At 53.5% G+C, this 15,803-nt stretch overlaps 4 protein-coding genes across 4 annotated transcripts; 2 read left to right on the top strand and 2 right to left on the bottom strand.

The window, feature by feature from the left end:
- Positions 1–330: 330 nt before the first annotated feature.
- Positions 331–2,276, bottom strand: IWZ02DRAFT_380427 (carnitine O-acetyltransferase; the record flags this gene model as incomplete). The annotated part of the gene is made up of 3 exons (XM_066765103.1): positions 331–481; positions 548–2,183; positions 2,240–2,276. 3 exons carry the CDS (start codon positions 2,274–2,276, stop codon positions 331–333), a joined length of 1,824 nt encoding a protein of 607 aa, XP_066621191.1.
- A 704-nt stretch (positions 2,277–2,980) lies between these two features.
- IWZ02DRAFT_470545 (uncharacterized protein) lies at positions 2,981–3,892 on the bottom strand (the record flags this gene model as incomplete). The annotated part of the gene is made up of 1 exon (XM_066768804.1): positions 2,981–3,892. The coding sequence occupies one exon, from the start codon at positions 3,890–3,892 to the stop codon at positions 2,981–2,983; it is 912 nt and encodes a 303-aa protein (XP_066621190.1).
- Positions 3,893–4,334: 442 nt separating this feature from the next.
- IWZ02DRAFT_455977 (malate dehydrogenase-like protein) lies at positions 4,335–5,987 on the top strand. Its single transcript, XM_066767821.1, has 6 exons — positions 4,335–4,481; positions 4,561–4,678; positions 4,729–4,769; positions 4,821–4,929; positions 4,979–5,073; positions 5,122–5,987. Exons 1-6 carry the CDS (start codon positions 4,416–4,418, stop codon positions 5,710–5,712), a joined length of 1,020 nt encoding a protein of 339 aa, XP_066621189.1. The 5' UTR covers positions 4,335–4,415; the 3' UTR covers positions 5,713–5,987.
- A 5,807-nt stretch (positions 5,988–11,794) lies between these two features.
- On the top strand, positions 11,795–14,142 carry IWZ02DRAFT_380748 (uncharacterized protein; the record flags this gene model as incomplete). The annotated part of the gene is made up of 6 exons (XM_066765125.1): positions 11,795–12,303; positions 12,365–12,442; positions 12,592–12,764; positions 12,920–13,372; positions 13,425–13,525; positions 13,624–14,142. 6 exons carry the CDS (start codon positions 11,795–11,797, stop codon positions 14,140–14,142), a joined length of 1,833 nt encoding a protein of 610 aa, XP_066621188.1.
- Positions 14,143–15,803: the final 1,661 nt, after the last annotated feature.

Genomic DNA, 15,803 nt, shown 5'->3' with positions numbered 1-15,803 from the left:
GCTGGGTGGGTGGGTAGGTGAATAGATATGGATGGATGAATGGTTGCGTGCGTGTCCCAGCTCTGTCTCCTTCCTTTCCTCTAGATATCTAGCTCAAGCAATCCAAATGCTGAGAAGCACAGCAGCACATGACGAACAGATCCAACAGCTCAACCCAAGGCAAGCAAGTAGAAATCAAGCGGTGGAAATGGCAGGAGGGAGGTTACGAAACCGAAGGGCGGAGAAGGAGGAGATGACGTGAAATATCATGAAACGCAGAAGATGGGCTGCACGGGATGGGTTGGCGGGGTCAAGGTTTCTTGTCTTGTCTTGTCGAGGGGGAAGAAAGATCTACAATTTCGCCTTGGACTCGAGAGTGGGCATCATGAGGTCTCTGATGTCGCCGGCGGCTTCGTTCAGGTAGAAAGACATGCGGTCCGAACCGAGGTGCTTGGAAACGATGTTGAACTGGATGCTGTTTTCGTTGATCATGTAGGCGATACTGTCGAAACATGTTAGCTTCTTGTTCACACCGAGCGGACGAGTAGAACGAGATCGCAAAACTTACCCCCAACCGTCGTCAACGACCTGGCTCCAGCCGTAGCCGTTAAAGTACTCGGAGCTCAGTTGGCTGGAGCTGATAAACCAGTGGCTCGAGTAGCCGAACGTCGGGTCCTTGTAGATGCCCGGCAGCTCCTCGCCCTCCTTGAGGCACTTCTTGAGACCAAACAAATGGCGGTCAACACCGCGACCGTCGCTGGCATCGGTGATGTATGCGACATGCGCATTGACTGCCTTGCGGAAGAGGTCGCGCGTCTGCTCGGGCGTCGCGTTTGGGTCGGCCATGGCGTTGCAAAAGGCCACGCTCTCGTCCGACACGGAGCGGCAGGTCTCGGTGCGGCCTTGCTGGAAGCGGCGCGTGGCTGCCGACTCGTACGTGGGTCGGTTCTTGCCGTAGAACTTGTGGTAGGCGAGTTGGATGATCATTTGCACGTAGGCGTCGGGGCTGCACTTGAACTTCTTGATCAGGCCCTTGCCATAACCCTGGTAGGCTTGGACGCGGAGTTCGTGGGCGCCAATCTGTCCCTCGAAGTGTTTTTGGGCCGCGGTAATGTCGTCTTGCAGTCTCTTGTTCAGCTTGAAGTTGAGGGGCGTGGGTTCGGGAATGTTAGAGCGGATGGAGGGGTCGTCAAAGGGAAGAGCGTTGGAGAAGATCAGCGCGTTGGTGTGGTCGTTGAGGCGGTGCGTGGGAGTGCCATCCATCATGCTGTGCTCGCCCATGAAGCCAGAGGTACCATTCTCGTTGATGATGAACTGCAGCGGCTTGTCAAACCATCGGTTCGCGCCATCGCCATGCCAGTAAGCGTGTGCGCGCTCTTCCAGAGTGACAGGGGAAGCATCATCCAGACAAACAACAAAAGATGCAGATTCGATGGTCTTGAGAATGGCCTCGTTGGATGGGTGGGCAGCAATGAGACGTTCGCGGGCTTCGGTCCAGACATCGCGGTTTTGGCTGGTCAAGAGGCCAACGGGAGGAGCCTTTTCCGCCTTTTGGTAAACTCTCCTGAACTGCTGCTCCAGCTCCGAAGTATTGAGCTGCTTGCCGTCCAACTCATGGTCCACCTTGAAAAACTGGTTTTTCCTAATGACCACAATGTGCTTGTTATCGGCGAAGTCGAACTTTTGGGGGTAGTCGCTGGGCTTGGCGGGAATGCGGCAGCAGTTGAACATGAATTCGTAGCTCGACATGGCAATGGGAAGCTTCTTCATGTACTCGGGCTCCAGCGTCTTTGTGTCGACTAGCCTTTTAAATTCCAGGGCGGCGGTGGTCAGCGCTGCGGCCCTTTTCGAGGGGTCGCGACGCTTGCGATCATCCCGATGCGAGTAAAAGTAGCTGACGTATGGAACCACGGGGTCTCTGTAACCTAGATACGCGGCCTCGTTCCACCATTCATAGATCCAGTTCTTTACGTTGGGGTCTTCTCTCCGCGCTATCAAGCGCTTCTGGAGAGTCTCGCCAGCACCGCCGGGCTTGACAAAGTCCTCGACAGCTTTCTTTGTGCTCTCAAACTCTTGTGTGTTCAGCAGTGGGTGGACAGACTTGAGGTATCGTTTCGCAGTCTCTTCGAGGGTCGGAACAGGAAGGCGCGGCAGCGATTCTTCAAAGCGGAGCATAGGGCCCCTGGAAATATCCTCTTTGTAACCTGTGTTGCGGTCAGGATCTGAATGGCGGGGCTTGCGAGGAGAGAGGAGAGGGTACCGGCAGGCAGAGTGGACTGCTTTCTAGCGGAGGCCATGGTGATCAACTGGACGGTGGTCAGAATTCTGCGTCGCACAAGGTAGATCTGCAGATGCGGCTCAAGAAACAAACATACCGTGGGGGAGCGAGCCACGGGCTTGGACAGGGCTTGAGCTTGAGCGCGGAGAAGCGAGATGGAGTTGGGGCGAGCCCGGCTCAGGGCATTCAACATTTCTCTGATGGCGGAGGATTGAGCGGAGGACTGACGAGCGGTGAAAATTAGTATGTCCGGTTGGTTGCGTTGCCGCAAGCTGCGAAGGCCCTCGGTCAGCGGGAAGAAGAACAGTGGCAGCGCGCGCAGCCTGCACCATATGGATGCCGAGGTCCAGCTGCAGTGCTCCGCCCGATTGGCTTGCTGACCTACCTACACACCTACCTCACTGTACCTGTGCCTCGTGGTCTCTGAATGCGGTCCTCTGTTTCTGTCGCTTTGCTCACGGGCTCCCTCTCCTTTTTCATCTATCTTCTTGCTCCACCAACATACGCCATGGCTCTGGAGCGCTACCTATCCCTATCCTCTGTCTCCGGCTATCCCCCAGTTTTCGGTTCTCCTCCCCGCACACTCGTCAAAGCCCCACGGGCCGAGGGAGAGCCCCACCTCGGCCGCGGTCCGAAAATGAATAGCAATTGCAACTCAACTCAACTGCTGTATTTCGTGTGTACATTTACAATTTCAACCTTGGCTGTAGCATGGCATTGGCTTCATCCGCCCACCTGTCGCCTCATCCATTCCTCTGGTGTCGTCGTCTTGCGCCCCAGAACCCATTCTAGCACTCCTGGGTTTCCCAATAGGCCGCGCTTGTCGTAGAAGAGGATCATCCTCTCCGGTTCATCTCGAATCCGCGCGTCGACCTCGGCGGTGCCATACAACCGCTTGCACAGCAGGTCGACTGCTTCTTGAAAAGGTATGCCGACGACTTCGACGTCCTTTCCCAGCACCTTGGCTGCCATGACGACTAGTGCCGAGTTGGGCATGGGCATGGTTGAGCATGCTGGATACTGGGCCATGTAGTGTGCCTCCCTCTCCTCAATGATTTTTGCAACTGCTTCTGCGAGGTCATCGAGCGCTGTGTAAGAAAACGGTACATTGGGGTCCCATAAGGCGGGAAAACGGGGCTTCTCTTGTTGCGCCAAGTGTTTGATGGGAAAATTGTCCAAAAAAGTGCTGGGCTGGATGATGGTGAAGTTTAAGCCAGACTCCATGAGGTGTTCTTCAATGTGGTTTTTGCAGTCGTGGTTCATCAATTTGCGCAACTGAGGACCAAGCACCGACGAGTAGACAAAATGTTTGAAAGAGCCGTTTCTGGCCTCCTCAGCAGCAGCGTCCACCATGAAGCAGCCCATCGCTTTCTCCCGGGGATGAAATGAGGGCCCCACGTGGAAGACAGTAGTGACACCGGACATGATGCGGCGCACATGGTCGACGTTGTCCAGACTCGCCCGCACAACCTCCGCTTCGGGGTATTGCGTCTTGAGACGTTCTTCCGAGGCCTGGCTGTTGACATGAAGGCGAAGGTGTTTCCATTTTCCCTGTAAGCGCGGCAAGAGGGCTGAACACTGTTTTCCGCTGGCACAAACCAGCAGGAGCACGTCGTTGTCGTAGTTGACAGACATGTTGGTTTCGAGAGGACGAAGTGGAGTTCTTGAAAAGCCTGACGCTTGTGAGAACGGGCTCTCGGGCTTTAAGCAGTACATAGACGGAGTTAGACGGGAAGGCGAACAACCAATTGGCGGCTCAAGGGTCATCTTTCTGGAGAGTTCCTGGTCTTAGTAGCTTGGAGACATGGACGTCATTGAATTCGGGATCCTTTCTAGTCGCAGTGGAGAGAATCACCCTTGTGGAATGCTCAGTGCAAGAATTACACAGACCTTTCTCCAAGATGAATGAGATCCGAAGTCTGGCAGCGACAGCATGAGCGAGCACTGAATTGTTGTGTCATCGTCCAGGGATGATGTAGCGGACGGACGGGCTGACCGTGGGGTTGGCGGTCCGAGTTTTTTGCGCCAGCCCGACCCGGCGCCAAGCCAGAGCTTTACCCAAGCTTTCCGGCTTGCTGCTCTCAACACCACATCTTCCTCTCACCCGCTACTCCATCCATTGCATCTCCGCTTTGTCCCTTGCACAGCATCCTTCATCATGTTCGCTGCTCGTCAGGTTTTCGGCGCCGCCCAGAGGCGGGCTTTCTCTGTCTCTGCCAGGCAGGTAAGCACTCCCTCCACCGCGCCGCAAAAGCCGCAACCGCTCTAATGCGCCCTGTACCGTGCTAATTGACACGCCGCAGAACTCCAAGGTCGCTGTCCTCGGTGCTGCTGGTGGCATTGGCCAGCCTCTTTCGCTGCTCCTCAAGCTTAACCCCCGCGTGAGCTCTCTTGCTCTGTACGATATTCGCGGCGGTCCTGGTACGTCTCCCGAAACTTGCATGAAGATGTACCTCTGACACGTATCCTAGGCGTTGCCGCCGATGTTTCCCACGTCAACACCAAGAGCATCGTACGTCGACCTCATTGTGCACAGTTGGGCTAGACGCTCACAAACAAACAGGTCAAGGGCTACGACCCGACTCCCTCGGGCCTCAAGGAGTGCTTGGACGGCGCTGAGATTGTCCTCATCCCCGCTGGTGTTCCCCGCAAGCCTGGCATGACCCGTGATGGTAAGCACGCTGCATTACTGAACATTGATTCGTGGCTCACCATTGGAAGACCTGTTCAACACCAACGCCTCGATCGTCCGCGATCTCGCCAAGGCCACCGCTGAGGCTGCCCCCAAGGCCAACGTTCTGATCATCTCGAACCCAGTATGGAATTTCCATTCTTGTTCCTGGTGACCTTCTAACACTGCATAGGTCAACTCCACCGTCCCCATCACCGCCGAGGTTTTCAAGAGCAAGGGTGTCTACGACCCCAAGCGCCTTTTCGGTGTCACCACCCTTGACGTCGTCCGCGCATCCCGCTTCATCTCTGAGATCAAGGGCAGCGACCCCGCCAACGAGAACATTACCGTCGTTGGTGGTCACTCCGGTGCCACCATTGTCCCTCTGCTCTCGCAGTCCGGCCACAAGCTCCAGGGCGAGCAGCTCGACGCCTACGTCAAGCGCGTTCAGTTCGGTGGTGACGAGGTTGTTCAGGCCAAGGGCGGTGCTGGCTCTGCCACTCTCTCCATGGCCATGGCTGGTGCCCGCTTCGCCGAGTCCCTCCTCAAGGCTGCTCAGGGCGAGAAGGGTGTCGTCGAGCCTACCTTCGTCGAGAGTCCTCTGTACAAGGACCAGGGCTGCGAGTTCTTCGCCTCCAACGTCGAGCTCGGCCCCAACGGTGTTGAGAAGATCCACCCCGTCGGCCAGATTGCTGAGTACGAGCAGAAGCTCCTCGACGTCTGCCTCCAGGACCTCTCCAAGAACATCCAGAAGGGTGTCAAGTTCGTCAAGGAGAACCCTTAGATCAACAGACGAGTATGACGAGTGACGTGCATGGATGGAAGCGGTTTTGGTAGCGACAATGATTATCCGAGGAAAAGGAGCGTCTGCGTATATAGAGATCTCTTTCATCTTAAGACCTGTGCATGTAGACTTTTCTGTTTTTCTCCGCATGTTTGGTCTGGACTTTTAGGTGCCTGAGGTCAAACGCGGACTCTTGCTAATCAAACTTTTTTTCTGCCAAGAGATTGGTCATGGCCGTCGATGAGAATCGTAAACAATCTCTCATTTACTGGTTCTCGACTTGCATTCGGTGCCAGTGTCAACGTGTCCTGATGTCTTCTGTCCTCAGGCCAGCGGCATGGAGGGGTCATGGGTGGCCTTGTGCCCAACGCCTTAAAGATCACTGTCGCGTCTCAGAAGCGGCGCAGAACCATTGCTCTGCTTACCATGAGAACGAGGATCCCATCTACGCTGTTCAAGGAGCATTCGAGGCTTCTGCCTATCTGGCCAGGCAATTTACGGTATCCTAGAACCGTCCCGTCCCGCCGCCTGTTCATGTGGTCGAGGGAGAACCAAGTCATGCAGAGGCGACTTATGGAAGCGCCAGAGCATACCCATACCAAGCCACGCTCGCCCCAATCCTATCTCCTCAGTGGTACCAAGATACCGACGTACAGGACTACGCTGCAGAAGCGGTCTCTTCTTCAAAACTCCGCTACCGAAAACACTTCCAAACGCTACTTGAACGGGCCCCAGCCCTTTCTCTGCCGCTGTGGGTGTTAAACAAATGAAAACTTCTCGCATCGTTGTTGGATATTGGGAGCTGTCATACATCAGAAAAGGCTAGCCGTTTCTGGGGAGCCTCCATTCAGCAGCATAGGAGGATCTTCCAAGCTTTCACGCGTCGTCGTTTTCGCATTGAGTAGTGGACAAACACCGCTGAAAACCACTCAGAATCTGTTCTTGCCTCCATTTGTTTCTGGCCACCCTTCTCTCTTCCCCCTTTCCTTCTTTCCTTTCTTGTGCACATGCTCCATTCTTATTGTACACTTACCATGTTGTCATATTCCAAGGAAACGGCCTGCGGAAATCCATGTGTCGTATTGAAGATGGGAAAGGGATATGGGACGTCGCTGATCCACTCCCTATCAAAGGTGCTCGCTGACAGTTCCAAAGGAGGACACGAACAGATAGCGAAACCAAAACAGTGCTTCCTGTGACAGGAGCCCAAATTCTTAACTTCGAACATCGAATTCAGTGTCGTACATTTCCTAATCGGGTTAGCCATTTGTTGGAGTGGAGGGAATATAAATTTGGCCCCGCGCTTCTGACCGTCGTCGTCGTCCTCCATCAAGAAGGACATCTTCGCTCCTCAGCCCTGAAGAAAGAAGAAATGTTAACCCTCCTCTCAGGCCCCTTCTCCTAGCCCCTGAATCGTTGAACAAAAAGCTAAAGTCCTCAGCAGATTCAGCAAAAGATCTTCTTAGGAGTCGGAGTTGCCGCAATCCCTCACTTCAGCAATCTCTCTTTCCAAAAACCCATTTCAGACAATCGTCTTTCTCGACAAAGTCTGCTCGAGCAAACTCCCCAACAGTATTCTATCCACGAATCTTCTTTCCGACGATCACTTCGGCAAAAAAGTTCCTTCCAATCTCCTGTGGCTTTGGTAATCGACATCAATTACAAAATGAGATTACCCATGGAAACCAAAATCGAGACGGAATCAACTGAAGGCAAAATCAAGAAGAAGACGATCCTTCGGCTCAATCCCCCATGTCCTTTTCTCCAACACCAAGTGGTTTCAAGCCGTCAAACCTAGCCCTCCAGACCACCATCTCAAGACATGGCAGCTCAACTCCGGACAGATTGCCGCAGACCAAAAGGAGATCGTCCGGCAGGTACGGCACAAAAAAACCAAAAGAAAAAAAAAAAAAAAAAAAAAACAAAACCCCGGCTTCAACTTCACAACCGAGATGATCGAGAAAATGCTCAAATTCATGGAAATCCACGGCCACATGACCTTCTACACAGCCGCTCGCTGAGCCCTCCGACGCAAGAAGACTTGACCAAACACTCACCCTCGCCACCAATGGAGACCCTGTCCGCATCCACCCGAGAACCCTCGGACAGCGGAGGGCCGCGTCGTTCTCACCAAACTCACCAAATGCTACGACGACAAGCTGCACAAGTTTCGGGACAGGACTTGTCATCTGGACGCCACGGGTTTTGCGCCAGACCATCCGCTGCTCATCAAGATTGGACGGGAGAACGCACGGCTCAAGAGTGAGTGGCTTGAGAAGTATGGGTATTGGAGGGCTGGTTTCGTTTACTATGATGATGGGGTCGAATGTTCTGAGTATCAGGCAGAGAGACAGGGAAATAAGCGAAGCAACGGTTTAGGGGCAGTCAAGACGTTGGGAGACATTTGGCCGAGTGATCCGGTTTGACTAAAAGGTCTTGGACAGTGGGGAATTGCTTTCAACGAGGGGTATGGGTTTGGAGGTTGAACTGTGTTTGAATGCAGGCCAGGGGCAACACTTGGGTTTTGGGATTACTGCAAAAACGCGATTGAACGATGGGGTTCGGGAATACGGCTATCACTCAAAAGGCTTGCTTTTCACGGCAGCATGCCACTCGGGACATGCCGATTATTCACTGGAGCTCTTGGAGGAATCAGTTCGATCAAGACGAGTCGAGGGCACTTCAAAAGTAACAGGGGAATAATCCCATTCCCGGCACCATGAGCAAGATCCATTTGATTCCAATCTGTCTGAAGCCGAGTCCAAAGAGATTTTTCCAGTGCCGCAATCGTGTTCCCACTTGAGTTCCAGGGTTTGAAGTGACGCCCGGTCGCCAGACTGTGTTCCGCACATTTCAACTGATTCCACCCCGTCAGTCTTACCAACCCCCCTGAGTGATTGTGAGCATTTCTGTCAGCGTTTGCACCAAGTTGGAGTAACATACAAAGTCCCATAACCCAAAGGAAGGAATGCGCCAATCATCCAGGCCGCATTTTTCCCCATATTCACTGTTGTGTTGTCGGTCGCTGCTCCAAAGCAGACGAAGCAGTCGAGCCCTGAACAGCCGCATCCCGCGCTTCCCTCGCGTTCTCATGCTCATCGACAGCGACCATGGCGAGGACAAACAGGGCCTGCTCGGCGTCTTCGGGAGTATCGAAGCTGAGGCGATCAAGTGGCGGCTCCAGCGTCTCCCTGCCCGACCTATGCGCCTCAATAAAGTCACCAATATCCCACACATGGTCGCTACCCTGCGCCTTGTGCAGCGCGAAGCGATGGCCCTCCAGGCGAGCGCTCGACGGGAAGATGCGTCGCCAGACTGTTCGGAACTGTCGCATGGCTCGCTTCACACCGGCCTCGGTGTGCAGGTCGAGATCGTCGAGAGGTGCGAGGAGCCGGACGGAGGGCTTGCTGAGGTCTGCGATTGAAAGTTTCGCGGCGCCGTCGCGTGAGGTGTAGAATTCGGGGATGAGGTCGCTCCAGATTGGTGTGGGGATGGAGGAGTCCATGCCGATGAGGATTCTCTGTGGGTCTTTGCTGTAGGTGAGACCGGTGCCTGCGTGTTTGAATACTGCTACCATGATTTTGTAGAGGAGAGTGATGGTTCTGGAGAGTGGAGATACGGTTTTCTGGTCAGACTGCTGTGATGTTCAACGACGTAGGAACCTAGACTGCGAAAGTGATTAAGCGAGAAGAAGAGTTCACTTTCCTTGATTGAATAGAAGTCGTCGGGGTGGATTGCCAATTCAGTGAAATCCGAGGAGGTGAAGGTCTTTTGTACCACGAGCTGCTATGGTGGTGTTTGATTCAAACTAGATGATTGTAGCAATCGCAATCGGGTTGGTCTTGCAGGGGAGCTTCATTGAAGAATTACCGGAGAGGGGGTATGACTCCAGGACATGGTATCTTGAGCTGAGAAAGCCCTCTGTAGTAGACTTGGCAGACAGCGGGTCCGAGGGCTGAAAAGGAAGGAAGAAGACAAGTGGTAGGATAGACAGCAGCAGAGAGAGAAAGAGAGCAATTTTTTGCCTTCCAATGCTCTTACCAAACGGTCAGCCCTTGTAACGGTATGAAGAACCAAAGTATCAACATATCTGGCATAATGCACCAGTCTGTAGAACTTGAATCACATTCTAGAGGTAGTGTTTGCTTCTGAGGGGGATCATGCGCTGGAATCCTGACATATGGACAGAGAATAAAAAAGTTGACACAATCAGGATGCCACTGGCGACTGATGAGATGCATTCCTGGCGGCGAGGGTATGCTGTTGACTGTAGCCGCAAACCCAAAGCTTCAATCCGAAGCGGAATTCAGCGGTTGTTGAAAGAAGTTGCTGAAGCTGGAGCATCGAAGAGACATCTGAATCGGCCAAAGATATGGAGCCAAGTGGCTGGCAGTGATGGGACAAATCCGGAGGATACGCAAGCTAGCTGGAACTGCGAGGGCAAAGACTGACTCCGAAATTTGCATTTGACGGATTGGCTATCCACTTTCTAGTCATCTCCAGTTGTTGTGCACGCTCAGCGCTCAAAGAGAAGCTCTGAACAAGCTTAGTGCGATCAAAGATGATTCGCAGCCCAACTGGGCTGGACCAGAGGCCGCTGCGAATGAGGTATGTTTGCGGCGAGCCAGGGGTTTAGTGTTTGGTGGATGCTTAAATCGGGTTAGCGCGAACACGGCAACAACACATTGGCTCCTTCATTTTTCCGACTCTTTCATCCCCACCATTGCCCTGGACGTCAAAAGGCACATCAACCACAGAGGAACGCGACCGTTGTCGTACTCGGGCCCGGGAGATGCGCGATTCTAATTGGCGGGTCCACCCGCCCGCTAAGGGCCGTGTCTCGAGTTTATTAACAAAGCTTGGGAATACCCTTCACTGCAAAAAACACCCCATCGGTCGTCGACGCGTCAAAAATATGTGGATTGATTATTTTGATGAAAGCCACGGAGTCAAGATCCTACTGGAAGAGCCTGGAGAGCAAGTAGAGGAAACGACAAAGAAAAGACAAGAGGTGTCAGGCCAGGCAATTGTCTTGGACTTGCGGTGTTGGGCTCACTGGAAGCGGTCAGCAAGCCCCTTTTACGAACAGACGGCAACTCTTCCAGCTTCTTCCGTACGCCTGTTGGATCTGGCCCCAATTTTCCTTGGTACTCGACCTGTCCAGTGGTCGCAAAAACGAGGTGCTGTCTGGTAGTCGCCATTATCCTAGGCGTAAAACACCAACCATTCCGTCATCTTCACAGGCTTGGACCATGCAAAGAAAACAGCGTACGGTGTTGGATGAACAAGAAAAAAGTTTGAGGCCTTTCAACATCGTCAGCTCCAGCATCTTTGAGTATTCCCGGGGCCGTTGCCCCGAGACGGACTTCCACAACGCAATCCCGATGTCCGTGAACTTCCGGCGCTCCGTCCTCTGGAAAGACGAGGACTGAGCGCCCCCGTAGCTGTCCACATGATGTGAGACGTGAACAACCAACGGACTTGGGTCTCACAAGACTCCCCAGCGAATCATGCTTCTCCGCAGCCAGACGTCGATTTAAGGGTGACTCTACTTACCAAATTGGACTTTGGGGCCCACAATTTAAAGACAGAGTGCGGGAGAAACCTTCGGGATTTGGATAGTGCATATCCGGATATGATCACGCCGTGTAGCCGGAACCTTCCACAGCAGAGGCAGTAAAAACCTCGCCAACAACTGCCAGCGCAGTCCATGTCGAACGCGATTCTCTACACCGGCTGGCTGGAGCCTGTGGAGACGGCATGTTGAACCGACAGCCGACCGGGTGGCGACCCTTGCACGCGCTTCAAGCGGGAAACGCATTTCGGCGAAACACCGTCCCAGATGTCACGCCATGGAGCCCCATAAATTGCAAGACGTGCACGTCTCCTGTGGCGCGAGAACTGTCAGGCCCTCGACAGCCTGGACGTTCTGGTTCGTAAAGTACATTGATGCCAAGATGGAGTAGGTCCATGAAAATCACCATAGAAGGGCTTGAAAGCCCACTCTCTAGCTATCACGGTGCAGCTCACAAGCTCCAACTATTCATTCTTTCTTGTATCGTCATTCTTTACATTGCCCAGCATGCTGGTGCTCTCTTCCGCTCTTTTGCTGCTTTCTGCTGCGCAGAGCTCGCTCGCAGCTCTCACGACGTCCAACTTGAAGAAGCACGTTGATGTCCTCACACTTGAAAACGCCTTTAGCCCTGTCGAAGAGGCGTACTGGACTGGTCTTCCGCACCACCGTCGTACTCCGTTCGCCGTCTCCCCTGACGGCAAGAGTGCCTACCTGGCCTATTTGGACAGCTCGGGCACGAACGTCCACGTCCAACAAGTCAACCCTTCCACGTTTGAGGCTACTGGAATTACCGTCACCATTACGGGTGGCAAGGAGGCTGGCGGTCTTGTCGCTCACAATGACGGGTTCGCCCTCTTGACCAACGAGGTCATGCCCAGTTCGACTTCGGGAGAGACTCCCCCTAGCGACACTCCGGTTGCAGTCCTCTATCGCTACACGAGTGGCAAGCAGACCTGGAAGACCTGGCTCGGTGGTCCCAATGTCCACTCCAATGATGATATGGGTCTCTCTTGCTCGTCAGAGCCCCTAGCTTGATAGCCTGCGGAAGAACCTCCTGAAGCTGATTTTTTTTGACAGGCCCGACTTGAACGGCGATCTGGTTTTTTCGTCTGAGGCAAATTACTATGGAGCGTACTTCGTCGTTACGGACTACTCGTAAGCCCTCCTAAGCCCCTTGTCACCAAAAACAAAGTTGTGAAATTTTCTTATTCCCTCCCCCTCCCCCCCCCCCCCCCCCCCCCCCCCCACCCCAAAAAAAAAGGTTCCTTGTCCAACGATGAGTACTTAGCTCACCAAACTGCTAGCGGATCCGCAAAAGGACACTACGGCGATAACATGCTCTATATCACGTCTGAGGGCAAGCTGGACGAATCCGTTGAGGGCACCAGCTCGTGGGGATGCTCCCACAACACCGGAATCGCCCTGGAGGCTGCGGACGCCACTCCTTATGCCTCAGTATGTGCAACTGGTGAGTATTGTATCTCTTTGGGATCTAAAGTCAACTGTATTCGCGTCGTGGGTGTTGGAGTGCTCGAAATTGGCCGATTTCGAACCTCCGATCCCTCAACACCACAACTCAAGTCCCCATTAGTTCGTAAAACTAACATGCGAAAATCGACCAGGGATTTTTAGCCCTTAACACAGGGGGGACAGGCATGGATACAACTCAAGCTACCAAGATCTCCAACGAAAACGTAACGAATGGTGCCACCAACGAAGCGTTCGGCGGTATGAGCGGTAGCTACAGCGGTCTCGCCCGCTTCGGCGGCAGCACCAAATACATCCTTACTTGGGTGTCCCGTGGAGCTACTGACCTTACCGCTTACGATTGGATGGGCGACGGATATGTTTCTAGCGTTAATCGCACAAACCCGCGCAAAGTCGCTGTGGCTCTTTTGAGTGACAAGGCGACGCTGAACGGCAAGGCGGCTTCGTCTGAGGTCGGTGCCACGAGTGGAGACCACCAGATCAACTGGATCACTCCTACCTCGGGCCCCAATGACTGCTCCAACGCTCACGTTGCTACCTTTGGCGAGAGCAACGCCCTGCTCACTTGGGAGGAGATTTCCAACCCTCAGTGCAACTGTAGGTCTCAAAGCGAGATGGAGAGTGATTAGCGTTGCTGACACAATAACAGTCATTTCCATGGGATGTGCTGGTACATTTGAGGGCACTAAGTTTCAGGAAGTCGACTCGACCGGCGCCACTGTCGGCGACGCCATCACTGTCAAGGACACCGTGAGTCTAGTCCTTTCATACCCTGACCGATGAGCAAAGACTCAGGGTTGGGTTCTCGTTGGACAACTTCGAAGGCAAAGCTAACAAAAATCAAACAGTATCTCGCAGGTGACATGGTGACGATGTCCGACGGCCGCATCTGCTGGCCCTACGTGAGCATGACCTGGGACCTCAGCGACAGCGTCATGGCGCTTGGCCTTAGCTCCAAGACGACCAAGAAGATGTCGTTCGCTTGCATGAGCTCCTCCACCTCTTCCTCCGGCAACTCGGCTGCAGGTGCGTCGTCCGCGTCCTCCTCCCCGGCTACAGTAGCATTCAGCTCCACGGCGGCGCCGGCCGTCGCCTCGTCCGCTGTTGCTACCACTCCCTCTGTCGCCTCCCCCACCACGCTTCAGATGCTGATCAGCTCGGCCCAGCAGGCCGCAAGCGGAGCCTCCACCTCAATCGCCTCGCCCGCCGCCACCACGCCCTCTGAGAGCGTCGCGGCTGGTGCCTCTAACAGTGATGACTGGTGGTACGGCTCTTGGCCAACTGAGTTCCCGGCTCAGGCTGCCAACACTCGCTCTGGCAAGACTTGCAGACGCCGCAAGCGCAGTGTTGCCAACGTCGAGGCCTAGATTTCCGCAGCAAGAGGTCTCTCTGAGGTCGAGACAAGATTTCCTGTGGGTGACATGTAGAAACAGGTGTAAATACGATGTTGCTTTGGAACCGTGGCATTTTTTGATTCCCTCTGTGTGAATTTGTTGTTGACTGACCTGCTGAAGGAAGAAATTGAGGGATCACCCGCGCCACCGCTGCCGCCGCGAGGAAGACGCAGGTCCGTAGAACTGTAGCAGTGGCGAACAGGAGCCCGAATGCTCCCTGTCCCGGTCCCTTGACGGAGCCTGGAGGCTGTCTGTCAACGTCCTATGATGGGGCATGAATGATCCCTGTCCACGCCTTTCGACGGAGCGTCCTTTGAGTTCACATAAAGTCACGGTTGCTTTGTCCATCAGCATCGATTCCGCTTCTTTTCGATTCCGTGTGTGGACGAATCGGATGGATTTTGAATTTCGTCTTCGGAATCTTCAACGATTCTGTTGACATCAGTCGAATCTTCGTCAGTTCCTTCCATGTCGTCTTTAAGGTTAAAGGCATTGTTGGCCACGCCGACTTGGGATTTCTCTCAAATTTTCTCGGGGAATCCATGCAGGGTTTCGCTCGCGCCATTTGGAATCTCGGCGGTCTGAGGAATGCACTCTATCACGCCATGTTCTTCCTCTTCCTCGTATGCGGACCTTAGAATGAGGTCGAACTGGCCTAGAGCAATTTGGTCGAATGCGTTGTAAGAGAAGGGGTGCAGCCAACGGATTCTTCACGCCACCTTCATGATCCCATTCACCATTGGTTCCAGCGTTGAGAATCGTGGCCCTTGTGGACGCGCGGTGTAACTTGTGTCTCCACTTATGCTAGGTTCGAGACATGTTGAATCCTCCTAGGGGCAGACCAAGGAGCATCATCCGGGCCTTTGTATGTTAACGGGAGGACGTTAGAAGCTGCAGGGAGGGGAGCTCCTTTGATTTTTTCATGGTGTTTGTCCGTCAAACACCGTTTTCTTGTTGCATCTAGCTTGCGTCCATTTCGTCAGCTTCCATCTGGCTGAGGTAGACACGGATAAGCACTTAAGCAATTGAGTAGAGGCCAAATTGACCCTGGTGGATGAAACAGCCAGCTTAATCCCTATCTGAGAACTAAGGACCATAGTGCTCTCCCTCCGAGGACTAGAGTTGTCTCCAAGGACTCTAGTGTTCTCGGAGGACTGGGTTGTTCTCTAAGGACTAGTGTTCTCTAAGGACTCTGGTATTCTCCAAGGACTCTAATGTTCTCCGAGGACTGTGATAGTCTCTGAGATCACGATGGTCTCTGAAGACATGGTGGTAATAAAGCTTGCGTACCCTTTGCTAGCTTCCATCCGGCCAATGCGTGCTTTTCTCCTCCGAGTTTCACCACATCCTATGAGCTCTACAACAGCAGATACAACGGCAAGATAAGTTTAGGTTCGCTCTCATCAAGTCTCTCGATCACGATGTAGTACTGTTGAGGTACGCCCGTAGAAGTTACATGGGCCGTTTTATTGTAGTCGTGGTGGACCCTAACGGGCACTGTAGACTAATTTAGTCTAAAATGCCGACTAATGCTTAACAGATCAAGGCCACGCAGAACTCGTTCTGCTCTTAAAAAACAACGTCCTCTTGCATGAAGTCTCCATCTGGTGTGTTTATAGGTATAGTAGTGTCGC

Source organism: Phyllosticta citriasiana, assembly GCF_038021145.1.
Source record: "Phyllosticta citriasiana strain CBS 120426 chromosome Unknown IWZ02scaffold_9, whole genome shotgun sequence".
NCBI lineage: Eukaryota > Fungi > Ascomycota > Dothideomycetes > Botryosphaeriales > Phyllostictaceae > Phyllosticta > Phyllosticta citriasiana.
This window is presented reverse-complemented; position numbering and strand designations above follow the sequence as displayed.